The sequence below is a fragment of the Erithacus rubecula genome, assembly GCF_903797595.1.
Source record: "Erithacus rubecula genome assembly, chromosome: 8".
In the NCBI taxonomy this organism is placed as follows: Eukaryota; Metazoa; Chordata; class Aves; order Passeriformes; family Muscicapidae; genus Erithacus; species Erithacus rubecula.
This window is the reverse complement of record NC_136659.1, coordinates 6,793,098-6,805,968: the sequence shown is the minus strand read 5'-3', so window position 1 is coordinate 6,805,968 and position 12,871 is coordinate 6,793,098. Positions and strand designations below refer to the sequence as shown.

At 38.0% G+C, this 12,871-nt stretch overlaps 1 protein-coding gene across 1 annotated transcript in view; it reads left to right on the top strand.

The window, feature by feature from the left end:
- Positions 1 to 12,871, top strand: part of TFPI (tissue factor pathway inhibitor) — a 211,269-nt gene that overhangs the window by 140,515 nt on the left and 57,883 nt on the right. Inside the window, exon 2 of the mRNA XM_079310718.1 lies at positions 8,754 to 8,827. Within this exon, the coding sequence (XP_079166844.1) occupies positions 8,754 to 8,827 (74 nt within the window). The remainder of the gene's footprint in view (positions 1 to 8,753; positions 8,828 to 12,871) is intronic.

Here is a 12,871-nt window from a genome sequence, read left to right as displayed (position 1 = left end):
ACACATTCCTTGTGCTGCTGGTGCTGGTAGACAAAGGAATGGGGGAGGAAAAGTATATAATGTATAAGGTCTTTGAATTGAAATGACTCCCCAATTGCTTAAATTTTTCTGAAAACAGTCCCATGCATGGAAGAGATCAGTTATAATTTATATGCTAAGAAATTATTTCTATAGACAAAAAATATATTTTTTCTTTTGTAACTCAGATTATAAAGAGTAAAATTCCTTAGTATCTACTGGTGAGCTGCTTTGCATTCTATGTAATGTTTCTGTACTGCTAAGCTTTGCATATTTTAGTGAGGTAACAATGGGAAACAAACAGTATAATAATGCAGTAAGAACATTTTTATTTCTATGGTATTCTGTATATTTTCTTTTGAGGTATTTTCTGTTTGGGTTTAAACTGCAACAAGGCTTTATCAGAACTACCATTGTTACAATGTTTTCAAGTCTTCAGCTATCAAGAGATGAATGAACGAGTTTCAGGAAAATGCTGAAACAAAGCAAGGAAAATTCATATGGAAAGTAGTGCTGAAGGCTCAGCATATGTCTTTGACAAAGGGAGTTTTGATTTGGTACAGAAATTTATTACTCTCAGGTAATGAGATAGTTTCTCATCATAGTTTCTCAATAGTTTCTCAAAGATAAATCATACTAATCATTACATAACCATTCCCTGCACCCACTTCAAAACCAATGAAGATGCTTTGATCACATTCATGCTGGATTAGGGTTTTTGCATAATAATAAATAATATGAAATCTTGGTGATATGGTGAAACTGGAGCCACAGGTGAAGCACAGAGCTGAGGCTTTTAGGTCTGTTTCCAAAAAATGCCTGGCATTTACCTATCTGGGGAGTCATCTTGTGTTGGATATATGCTGTCACAGGGCAAATGGTGGTCCCTAAATGAATGATTTTTCCAGATAGTTTCAACATAATAAAGGTAAAAGATTGAGTGGCTTGAGGGAGGAGCTGTTGGTGCAGGATCAGAGTTTTCAACCACGTGGTTTTTGTTGATATACTGAAATAGTTGTCCTACAGATGCTTATTAAATGCTTAGATATATTTTTGAATTCACTTTGGACTGAATTTTAAAAAAATTTGGATACTTGAGAAGAAACTCTTTTAAAAGGTTAAAAGGTGTTTGTTTTGTTGTTGTATTCTCATCTGATAGTATCAGTCATATCTTGTAGAAATAGACTGTGAGTGGGAACAAATATTTGGTAAATTCTAGTATTTACTCACATTGATCTAGAAAATATTCTATTTTTAGAAATATATGTTCTATAATTTTTAGCCAGCCATTCTGACTGGTTATTTCTTCTCTGTATGAACTAGAAGATCATTTTACTTTTGAATCTGTTCATGGAAGGTGAATCTTTTGATACCTATCTCATAAGAAAAAAATTCTGAAGTTGTCTTCTTCTAATCATTATGGATAGCAAATTAAGAAACAAGTAACTAAATATTCCATATAATTACAATAAATAATATTTTTTGTACCAGGATTTCCCTGTGTAGGACATAATTCTACTTTGGTTATTTCCTGCCATTAATTTGGTTATATTCTTTGTCTTATTATGAAAACAGTTCAATTGTAAGTTGAGAAGAGTCCAGAAACTGCAAGCTCTGTGCTTCAATATAACAAGTAATAACAAGCAGTGCTTGTAGAAAGCACAAGCTGGGGCAACAAAGTAGTAGCAAGAAGCACAAATTACTGACTTTTTTCCTGTTCTTTTTTCTTTTCTTTTTATAAATGCATTGATCTCCAAACAGGGAGTAGTTCTGTTACTGCTGTATTGAAAGCAAATTGCTTTAAAAGTGAAACTCTCTAGTTTGTGTCAGTGTTTTCTTTTTTTATGTTTGTTTAGAATTAGTCATTGCCAACAAAGATAGGGAGCAGGTGGTTATGACAATGGAAACAACTATAATATCTATTGTTCTTTTGTCGTTGTGCCAGGATCAATAATTTCTGGTACTATCAAGAAGCTCATAAAATATTTGCTCTGGGAAGAGGTTAACAGTGAGAAAATATTAAAGTGAACTTTTAGCAGTGAAGAAGCTACTGAAAACCCTAAAATTAGTCTTGTCAAAATTGGATGTATTTTATGACTTAATCTCTTTCTGCAGCTTATTTCCACAAAACTTTGTCTAATAAAATGCTTTACTTCTCTTCCCCCACCTCTAATTTTAGTTCTGTTACAGAACACAGATGCATGCTCTAATAAATAGACAAAAATTGATGCATAGATATTTTTTTTTTCTTATGTAACCTGCCTCTCATGTAATGCTTCTTATCACTAAGTTAGCCTTCTTTTAATCCACCCACTTTTTGTTCCATGTCACTGTGCTCACTTCTATTCATATATAAACTGGACAGAATTTAATACACAATAAAGTGTTTTGTGCTTATTAAAAGTATTTCAACCAACATAAGATCAATTGAAATTTTCAAGGTTAGGAACAGTTGAGCAAAGAGTCTTTATGCTACCCACTGGGCTAGGAGTAGGAAGTGCCCTTGAGAATTTATAATCTGATTTCATGGAAGATTAGGAAGTCTCTCTCTCAGGATAGTCACAATATCTGAATTCATCATATCCTCTATAAATTTAATGCAGATATAACAGTCTCTATAATATTACTATCATTTCCATATCAGAATATTTAATTCAGTTATCCAAATAATACTGTACAAAATTAGGAAGTTTAAATTATCTTTGTGTAAAGAAAGAAACCAAAATACAGAAAGTGTCTGTCTTAACCTACACAAAACAGTTATGATCTCAGTTAACAAGTCTGTGATGCCATCCTGAGTACCACAATAATGATTTTCTCACTGCATTAACTATCATTTTGAAACAGAATATAATGATTCGTTTTCTTGGCTTTTGAAATAAACAGTTTTCCATTACAACAAAAGAGGAACTTTCCATTGATCATGAATTATGGCCATTGGAGGGGGCTTTAAAAGATCATTCTTATCTTCTAATTGTGGACAGTGGGATGGCTACTGCTGTTTTTCCTGCAGCATAAATACAGGTTTACTTCAGTTTAGGCAGAACTCAGGGTTATACCAGATAAACAAAAAATTGCACAAATTTAGCTACCCATTTGTCTTAGTTTCAAATTATTCACTTCAAATAGTTATTTAGTAACTGATAATCACTTTAGAAAATGAAATTTTCACACAATGTTTTCCCCACTAAATAAACTCAAAGCTGCATCAATTTGTACTCATTATACTGCACTTGTCTCTTACTGTCAGAAAATTACTTAAGCATTTCAAGTTATACCAGCATTATGATATTTTAAAAGTTATTCAAAAGATGTACCCTAATAGATTGTCATTCAATTTTTGATTAAAACTCTACATAATTACTGTTGTTGAGCATACCAATGCACAGCAAACTTTTAATGCAAATTTTCCCAAGCTCTACCACCATCAGCTGCTCCTAGTTCTACATTATCTCAAAGGGTTTTGTATGGAACCAAGAAACATCACAAAACCAGCATTTACAGGGCCTCCTCTGAGGGTTGTTTCAGAAAAAGCCAATGAAGAAAGAGAACTGGTCAGCTGGGGGGATGAGCCCTTAGGAAGTGGCCTCCTTCAATCAGAGCATTGCCTAATAGAGTCAAGGAAAATGGAAGGGTAAAAAACAGTTGAGCAATGAATGAAGCAATTGTGTACCTCAAGAACTAATGCTATCAGAAAAATAATTTCTGAGGAAATTACTTAGTGAATAATTCTGTAACAACTGTCATTTTATCCTTCATATAGTCTAATTATACAGGAGTGTAATAACATTTAAAGGGTTATCAATAGTTCCTATGAAATTAATTAGACAAAAATGAGAAGTACTGTGAAAACAGAATGGTTCTCCTTCTTCATTATCTTCAGAGAAAGAGGAGTTCTATTCCTTCAACTGCAAATCTAGCATGTTTTAGTATTGTTTTCATTTCTCTTTCAAAACATGATATGAAAATGGACAGTTCTGTCTCTTCCCTCTTATAGATTGTATTTGTCACAAAATTAGATGGTCTTGTTTTTACAGCACATGCCAATTTTATAATAACATTAACTCATCTTTCTCCCATTGAAATATAGGGATGGCACAATCATTCTCTTCAAAGAGATTACATTCCCAGAGTAAAAGCAGTAATATTCTAATATGTTGAGATGGAATAGGAAAGAGATCATTTGTATTTATTATTCTGTGTGTGAAATTAAAACTAGCAAATACAGCAAAAGCAGCCAGCTTACTGACAGTGTCAAATAATTAGGAAATGGTTGGTGAATTAATAATGACACAAACATATTTATTTCTATTATACTCTGGTCAAACTGTTCTGATGGTGAGCCCTGCACATATAGGAGAGGATGAATACATTATAAAATATGTTTTACTCTTAGACTTTTCCATGTGGCATTATTATTGTTTTATTAGTGAATAACCCTTATTTTTTAGTACCAGTCTGGGTCCCATGGCAGCATTCTTTTACCTTTATTTCCACAATAGTATTTCTACAAAGATACCAGCATTAAGGCACATTTCATTAGCATGAAGCAACATAGATTTTTCAAATTTGGAATAATGTGTGGGCTGATTGAGTTTAGTGGTTTTTTAACAATTTGGTTCTGTGATATGTCTTCTATCTAATGGAAACAAAATTACTGTTATGGTCCAGCTCAAAATGCTGGAGGATTATAATCTTTCCAGGTTGTAATACCATTTACAGATTCATTAGGTACCTCTCAAAATACCCACCAGGTTTTAAGAAGCAGAAAGTTAAGACTATGGAATCAAACTTGCAATTTGATTTGAAGGAAGGAAAGTATTGGCAACTCCCTTGCTACTGCAGATATCATTACTAGTCTTCCCTGCATTTCTTTGTAGATGTTTAAAAAACATAGGAAAAATACCCTCAGATTAAACAGGAAGATTACACCAGGTGTAAACACAGGTTGGTAACATAATTTTCAGTGAACTGCCAGCCAGACTGAAAATAATTACATTATGCCGCTGGTTTCCATCAGGAAAACAAAGTGAGCACACATTGACTAAGATTTTATGAAGAAAATAAAATAAAAATAAAGCTCTCAGGACTCTGTGTACTTAGTGTGTACAAAACCAACCTGGATTTTTTCTTTGTTTTGTTTATTCGTATTTATTTATTCATACATTATTTAATACTCAGACTAACAAGAATTGATGAATCTTGTCATGCTTTTCAGAGCCTGAGTTATGGGAAGTGACATGACTGAGAGTTATACTTGTTTCATGTAGCCTACAGGCTTTATGAAGAATGCCATAATATATTGTACTCACATCTCTGTAATATGACTGTAAAAAATACTAGTTATGAATGAATGTGGTCCCTGTGAGGAGAATTTGTATAGAGTCTGTGAGTGAAGGATTATTGATTCCTGCTAGAGCTGAAAGTGAGTAGCAAGTATGGTAAATAAATCAGGAATTCATTATACCAGTGCACTACTGCCAGAAACACTTACTTGAAGGTTTTTTTGGTTTTTTGAACATATGATTATTGCCACCAAGATATTTGTCTTATTGCTAATACAATGTTTTCTACTCCTTCACCCTTGGGAGCAGCTGCAGAGTCCCCAGGGCAGGACTTCATCTTCTGATCAGGAGCAAGGCAGAGAACAGAGGCCCATGACTCTGAGCAAATTTTCTAGGTTTGGGGAAGTGGTTGTACCAGAAGGAAAATTAGGCATTAATTTCTTCCATCCTTCCAGAGTCTTCCTTCTGTCCTGCTCATTAAAGTCAAAACCAAGGCACAAAAAGGAGATATCTCTCACCCTGTCTAACAAAGTTGTCCACACTGCTGTGTCCTGCAAAGTGCTCCTCAGATCCTGAGTACAGACCTCCTTTCTATTTTTTTGCTCTGTTTTCTTAAAAATTTTCTCTCAGTCTCAGTCCCATATTTGTTCTTGTGCTGTAAGGATACAAAACAATAAAAAGGCTTAAGTTGGCAGCTTAAGACTCACTTTCTCTATTTTTCAGGAATTACTACTTTTCTAAGTGTAATTCAAAACCCTTTTCCCAGGTGGATTTGGAAAGTCTGTGACGATTGTTTTCTTTCCTTGATGCAAGGCTATTTTTTTCTAACCTGTCTCAAACCATGAAGCACAGCCCTTGATTCAGCTTTGGTGAATTTTACTTAGCACCCAGAGCAACTGTCAGCAGTGGTTAAGAAAGCTGCTTTGGCATTTCCTACTGGGATCTTCGTCCTGTCTCCTGCTTCATACACTTTCCAGCTTAGACCTACCATGTCACACACTAACCTTCATCTCTTTTCAACTTTTCAGTAAAGATTTTCCTCAGCTTTTTGCTTCTCTACATCTTTCTCTTCCTTCAAGGGCTCACTGTTTCATGCCACTCCTTCACCCAAAGGATTTGTTGGATTTCTCACCTGATTCTTCAGCCCTTTTTGCCCAATAAATCAGCTGGCATACTCTATGTCTATTACATACCAGCTATCACCCAAATGTTTTTGTGAATAACTCAGTGTTTCCTGCCCAAAAACAGTACTACCACCTCAGTTTCCCCTGCTCAAACCATTCTGCTCACTGCAAACTCTTCTGGATTCTGCTGAGCAAACCCAAACCCTTCAGCTCTTCTCACTGACATACCTCAGTGCCTTATCCAAACTCTGTTTCTGAGATAAACCACAGATTCCCACCAAAATCTTCTCAACAATGTGAAAATATTTCTATTTGTGAACATGGAAATACAGCCTTTGTTCAAGACTAAGAAAGCCATGAGTGTTTGTATCTTTTTTGCAGACTGGACAAAAGGATGTAAGATAAAAACAGGGAAGGGAGTGAGCAAGGCAATTGTCTCCTTCATGTCATCTCCGATATTTTGGGGATCATCATCAGGAGAAATAATCAAGCCCCAGGACACTGTTAACAATGGAAGAAGCAATAACTGCTAAAGGGATTTTAAACATGTAATTCAAGAACTGGACAAAATTAATTCTACTAAATGGTATTTAACTACCTCTTCAATAATCCTCCACCAACCTGCTTCTAATCAGAGCCAGCCTGCAGCAGAATGTGCTTGAACACAATGAACAACCAGAGCACGTTGTGAGAATTCCACCTACATAGTGGAGCCAAACTGACTGCAACTATGAACATAATGAGATGTCATTAGAGCCCTAAGAACTGAATGAAATCCAATCATCAGAGCACCTGTACCATTAACACCAGTTGTTTATCAGCCAGTGCAGGGCTGCAGTCCCAATGCTAAGTGGTGTCACCTGAGACGTGTTTGCGAGGAGCAGCTTGTGCTGAGGCACGGGCAGGGCCAGGCTGTGCTGATTGGGGTGCTGATGTCTTGTCAGGTGAGCTAATTATGGCTCCAGGTGAGCTAATTATGGGTCACACACTCAGGTGAAAGCAGGAACATCAGGATAAGTCACACTGAGCCACGTTGAGTGCAGACTGCAATTGTAGTCTTTGCTCTCTTATTCTGTGCAACCTCTTTTCCACAAGTTTCAAAACAGTTTTATGCTGATATTTGAAACCTTGGTTTTTTTGCAACGTAACCCTAAATCCCTTGAGAAAGAGGCCTCTGCCTTACTTTCTCCCCTTACTGTTCCCTGCGATTTGAGGGAATCACCCCACAGGCAAGGCAGTGCCGCTGTGACCAGGGATAAAGCACCATATGGGAAGATGGTTTGTAAGGATGGTGCAGAAGGCAATCTTTCCTAAAGAATTACAGCTGTGCTGATTGCTGAGGAGTGGAGACAGCCTTGCCTGCCCAGTGAGGATGGGAGTTATAAAAGAAAGGAGCAGCTTGTCGCAAGTTACAGTTGGAGCTTGAGATCCAGAGTTTGGTGGCTGTGAGGAGGAAGGGACATGCAGTCGTGCAAGGGACAGACACAGTTAGGTGGCCAGGAAAGGGACAGCTTGGGGTTAGCCAGTTATGGAGAACCAAGAAGGAAACTTGCAGAGAGGAGAGAAGGAGTCAGTGCTGTGTGGAGCTGCCTGTGAGGAAAGCAGTCAGAGTTGCCTGAGCCAAGTCCACTGAAAGAAGGCATGAAAAGTTTTTGATAAGGGACTGGTGATGGTACCAGTCGTGTCCATCTCAACATAATTACTAATAATTGCAGCCGCTCTTGGCTCCCCCAGGGATGGGATCTGTCCCATCCTTCTCTAAAGAAGGCAGGGTAGTACTGGGTTGGAGTCGGGGGCGCTCTTCACCCCCGCGCTAATTACAGTAATTAATTAATTGCAGGTGAGGGGTTCACGGGGTTTATGAGGCAGGAGGGGTTGGGGCGTTCCCCCCGCTCCTATAGCCGGCTCCAAACAGGGATTCTGTGGGAGCTGCTGAGCTTAACTCCTGATAAAAGGGTTTGGTTTTTGTTCTTTGTGTGGGTTTGGGTATTTTGTTGCTTTGTCTTTTTTAGTTTAAAGAACGAGGGCGGCTCGAAGTCCAGCAATCTCCCTTCCAAGTGAATGCAGTCCTGTGGAAGGAGCGGGGCCAAAGGGCGATTTACCACCATCGCCATCAACTTTTTATTAAGCGTGTGGGAAAACTAAGAATTTTCTCGCATGTTTGAGTCTGTCTTTATTTGTTGTCTTTGTCCAGTGCTGTTCATAGCTCTACACATGCTGCTGGAGCAGCCACAGCCGACTTGGGTGTATCCCCGGCCAGGCTCTTGCACTGCCCAAGGTGTATCCTTCAACAAATAACTACTTTATTCTTTTTCCTCTGTTCCAGGTCAGCCTTTCCCGGCCTCAGTGAGAAAAGCCCAAGGAAACTGCAGGAACTGAATGTGCCATGCCTGTTTTCAGGTGAGATGTGTATGGAAATAAGACTTTCTGAAATACTGCAAATGCTGGGTGCAACTTACACTCTCCTTTTTTCCCTGTGTTCAGTGGCTCAGCTGATGAGGATAGCAGCTAATCAAATTCTTGCATAATTTGGAGTTGTAGTGTCTGCAGCATCCTGATAGGAGAGAAGGCAGAACTGTGTGTGTGGCTGGGATAAGTTATTAATGAAGTGATTACAGAAACAATGTTTTTGTTCTGCTTTGTACCTCATGAAAGCTGCTAGCTTCCCCGTGGCAGGAGGAGGAGGAAAGCGATATTTTCATTAGTGGCTGCCAGCATGCCAAAGTGCTCCTTGGGTATTGCAAAGCAGCACAGAATGAATTGCAGCAGAGATAAGGGATGGTAGAAACCACACAAGTCTGCTCTGTGCTTCTCTAGATACCATCACAGTGTGTTATGAATAAATTAGAGTAGCAGCACCTGTTTGCCATGTATGTGAGCTGCTACATCCTTGAAGGTAAGGAAAAAATGCTGCTGTTCTGAGTATGAGAACACCTTTTTTTCTAGGTGCTCATATAATAAAGAAAAATAAGCACTACCCCACATGAATATTTGAACAGTTTAATAGCTTTAAATAGGCTTTGGGGAGCATTTCTAGTAAATAAGGTAACTTTTGTGTTCGTGAATAGAATGCTACAAGAGTCTGACCTGGATTAATGAGAAAAGATAGAATGAATAAAAATTTTAGCTGTACTGTCAGATGCAATATAAGGGGCAGTTTCATTCTCTACCTAGTCCTGAAAGAATGAAGGCTGAGTGTGTTTAGCAGAACTGTGCATTGCATGCAGTTAATCAATAGAATGGAGCAAAGCATTTATAATTTTCCAAGAGTGAAAGTAAAACCATTCATAGAATATTGATGAGACAATGTGTTTAAGGCTCAGGATTTTCTTTACTGTGCAGTTTCCAAGGCAGTCCATGAAACTCCCATTCACTCCAGTCTGGCCTGTGAAAGTAACTGCTGCTTAAATTTATTTTTATTCTTTGTGGCTACTGAAGATCCAATGATTAGATAATGACAGATTATCTTAGTAGAGTTCTCATGAATTGTGCTGGACAAAGTTGTTCAAGGATAAGTGTTGCATAGTGATTGCTCCTGTGTCTTTACTTATTATTACCTCTCTATAAAAGTACACTCAGATTAAGTCAATGTTTATTAATCACTTGACCAAACCTGAGACCTGAGTATATGGACTCATCCTTTCTTTTGCTCTCCCTTGATGGAATCTTATTCAGTTAGGATGCTAGTCCTTTGCATAGTTAGGTACCAAAGTTGGACAGACTGAGTAAACATAAATTTATAGAGTAGAAAGAAAAAAAAAAGTATATTTAGTCAGTTTTTACCTGACTGAGTTTTTTTTGTCTAGCTTAGATTTGGAATTGTTTTTGTGATAACCTTTTCAAGGCTTTTCAGAGAAAGGGCACATGAGCATTGGAAAGAGTTACTTGTTCACCAGCAGTATGAGCAGTAACGTTATTCAAGAGAAACAGGTATGTTACAGTTGGCGAGAAGAATTTTATGTGTATTTTAAGATGTTGCCATGATAATTAATACAATTATTTCAATTTTAGCCTTTCTTGTACTTCTGTGCTGCCTTGCCATTAACAGGCATCATTGTGGACAGTATGTTTGTTACAGGAGTTCAAACTTCAGTCTGAGATTAACATTTTGGAGAGAAGTAAAATCTGTCAGGGTTCTAATTTAATTAATTCCATTTTTAAAATTGATAAAACTGTACTGTAGTGAATAGCACTGATTTTGTTCTGTAATGACTCAGAATGGTTTAAGAGGATTAATTGTCAGGCAGCCCCCCCTAGAAATGTGGCCTGTTTTTCTTGCAGTCAGTTTGGTGTTCCCCTACCTGAGCAATGAGAGTTCAACTCCCTTGCCATGAATAACATCATGAGCCACTGAACTTGGGGGGAAAATGGCACAACATCTATGTCTCTTAGTTAAAGTTGTTTTTGGTTTTTTGTTTGTTTTTTTTTACTTATGTACATGGTGACTGTCATGATTAGAGAGCTATTTGTAACAGCTATAGAGATTTCTTGACTGAGCAGCTGATGTCTATAAACAGCCTATGTGTAGGTAGGATAGCAGGAGGGCTGATGGGAGGAATAGGACTTGTGTTTTTATTGCTGATCATAGTCATGTAGTGACTCTGGAGTATGGGGGTGTGCAGAAAAGGTAGATGAGAGTTCCATGATATTTCTGAAAGCAATAAGGGGGGGGAAAACACTGGGGTAGTTACTATGCAAGAGGGAGAAAGAAGGTGAGAAAGTCATGTTTGCTGGTGCTTTTCAGCTGCAATTGTGTTTAAAACACAAGTGTTTGTTTTTAAAGATTTTTATAGTGGCAGATGAGGACTTGCAAATTTGAGAAATAAGTGTTAACTAAAGGCAAATGGAGAATTTAGACGTGCTGTGCAATAAGGAAAATGCAAGTGATGCTGCTGGAGCTGAGCCAGTGCAGCAACTTGCTGTCAGCTGAGGGGAGAGAGACCCTATTCCTTCCATCCCTCACACATCCACTGGCTGCATGATCCCCTCCCTTTTGTCTAAACGAGGTTGTTGATTATCTTTACTGAGCATCAGTGATTTGAGTGAGAAGGACAGCAGGGTGCATGTGGTTGCTGGAAACAACAGAGAAAAAGCAGGGTGCGGGAGGCTGGGAGATGTAGGAGGATATCCACCTTGTAAGACAGGGAGTTTTTAGACTGTGATAAGCATTCAAGCTGTGAAATGCAGCATCCCCTCAAGAAAACGTGTATTTTGTTGTTGGGAGGAGGAAAAGCTGTTCCCCAAGGGAAGAGGGATCAGGCACAGCAAGGCAGGCAAGGAAAGTTACAGTCCCACAGTATGAAGGGAAGACAGAGGAATAACTTATCTCAATTCCTGCCACTTGCAAACAGATCAGAAGACATTAAAAAAGAAAGTAGTGGATGAAATAAGCTGCCTGAGCTATCTGCAGTGAGAATTTGACAAATGAGATCACTGGTTCTTTTACAACATGAAAAATGACAAGAGTTTAGATAAAGATTCAACTTCAGTGCTGATGGCTCAAATCTGGTTGCAGTTATTGTCTTGTTTCCTCTCAGCTTCTCAGATAAATGGCTACATATGTGCCAGATGTTTTCCTTTTCCACCCTAAATTTATCTGGAAGTACAAAATGTAGTCCCCTGTCAGAGACAGGGTACACAGGATAGACCAAGTGAGGAGTCTGGGCATTTCACTTTTTAAGGTGGATTTGGAATGTAGCTGCCAGCTCATTGCTTTTTGCTAAACTGATAAAACATTATTGAGCCAGACTTCCAACCTGGCATGGGATGGTTTGGGTTGGAAGAGAAAGATCACCCAGTGGCTACTCCCCTGTGAAGAGGATCTTTTACCCTGTGTAGGTAGATGTGACCACACCACCAGCCAGGTCATTGTGATTAGTTTAGTAAACCTTCAAGTGGAGCAGCCTTGAAATATGCATATTGTAAAATGAATCTGTCAAGTTCAGCTGCAGCTCTGAGCCAGTAGGGTTTTAAATTTACCTTTTTCTGGAATAATTTTGTCTTAGGTTTTCTGATTCTACAGGCAATATAGAGCTACAATGTCAATATAAATGCATCATTCCAAATGCCTGCATTTGGGTGTGTTGCTGTCTGCCTATGGAGTGATTCATCCATGTTGTGGCATTCAGTAGCCCTATATTTGTACTACTGAAGTTTTGAAGTCCTTTCCCTAGCAACTTGAATTAATCAAAATAATAACCAAATAATTCTCCCCTATCTAATCTAATGACTTGTTTGTGATAGCTTAAATGCTCTCTGTGTAATCAAACTACTTAATAGAGATATAATTAAGTATAATTTTAAGCATTAACCACAATGTCTCATTTATGCTGTTTACCTTTTCTGGGGGAGAGTAAAACCATTCTTATTCCAAGGAATTTCACTTTTTGCAGCTTCTTTAAGCAACTTAAAACTGTTCTAGACTCACTTTTGTGCTTATAGAAG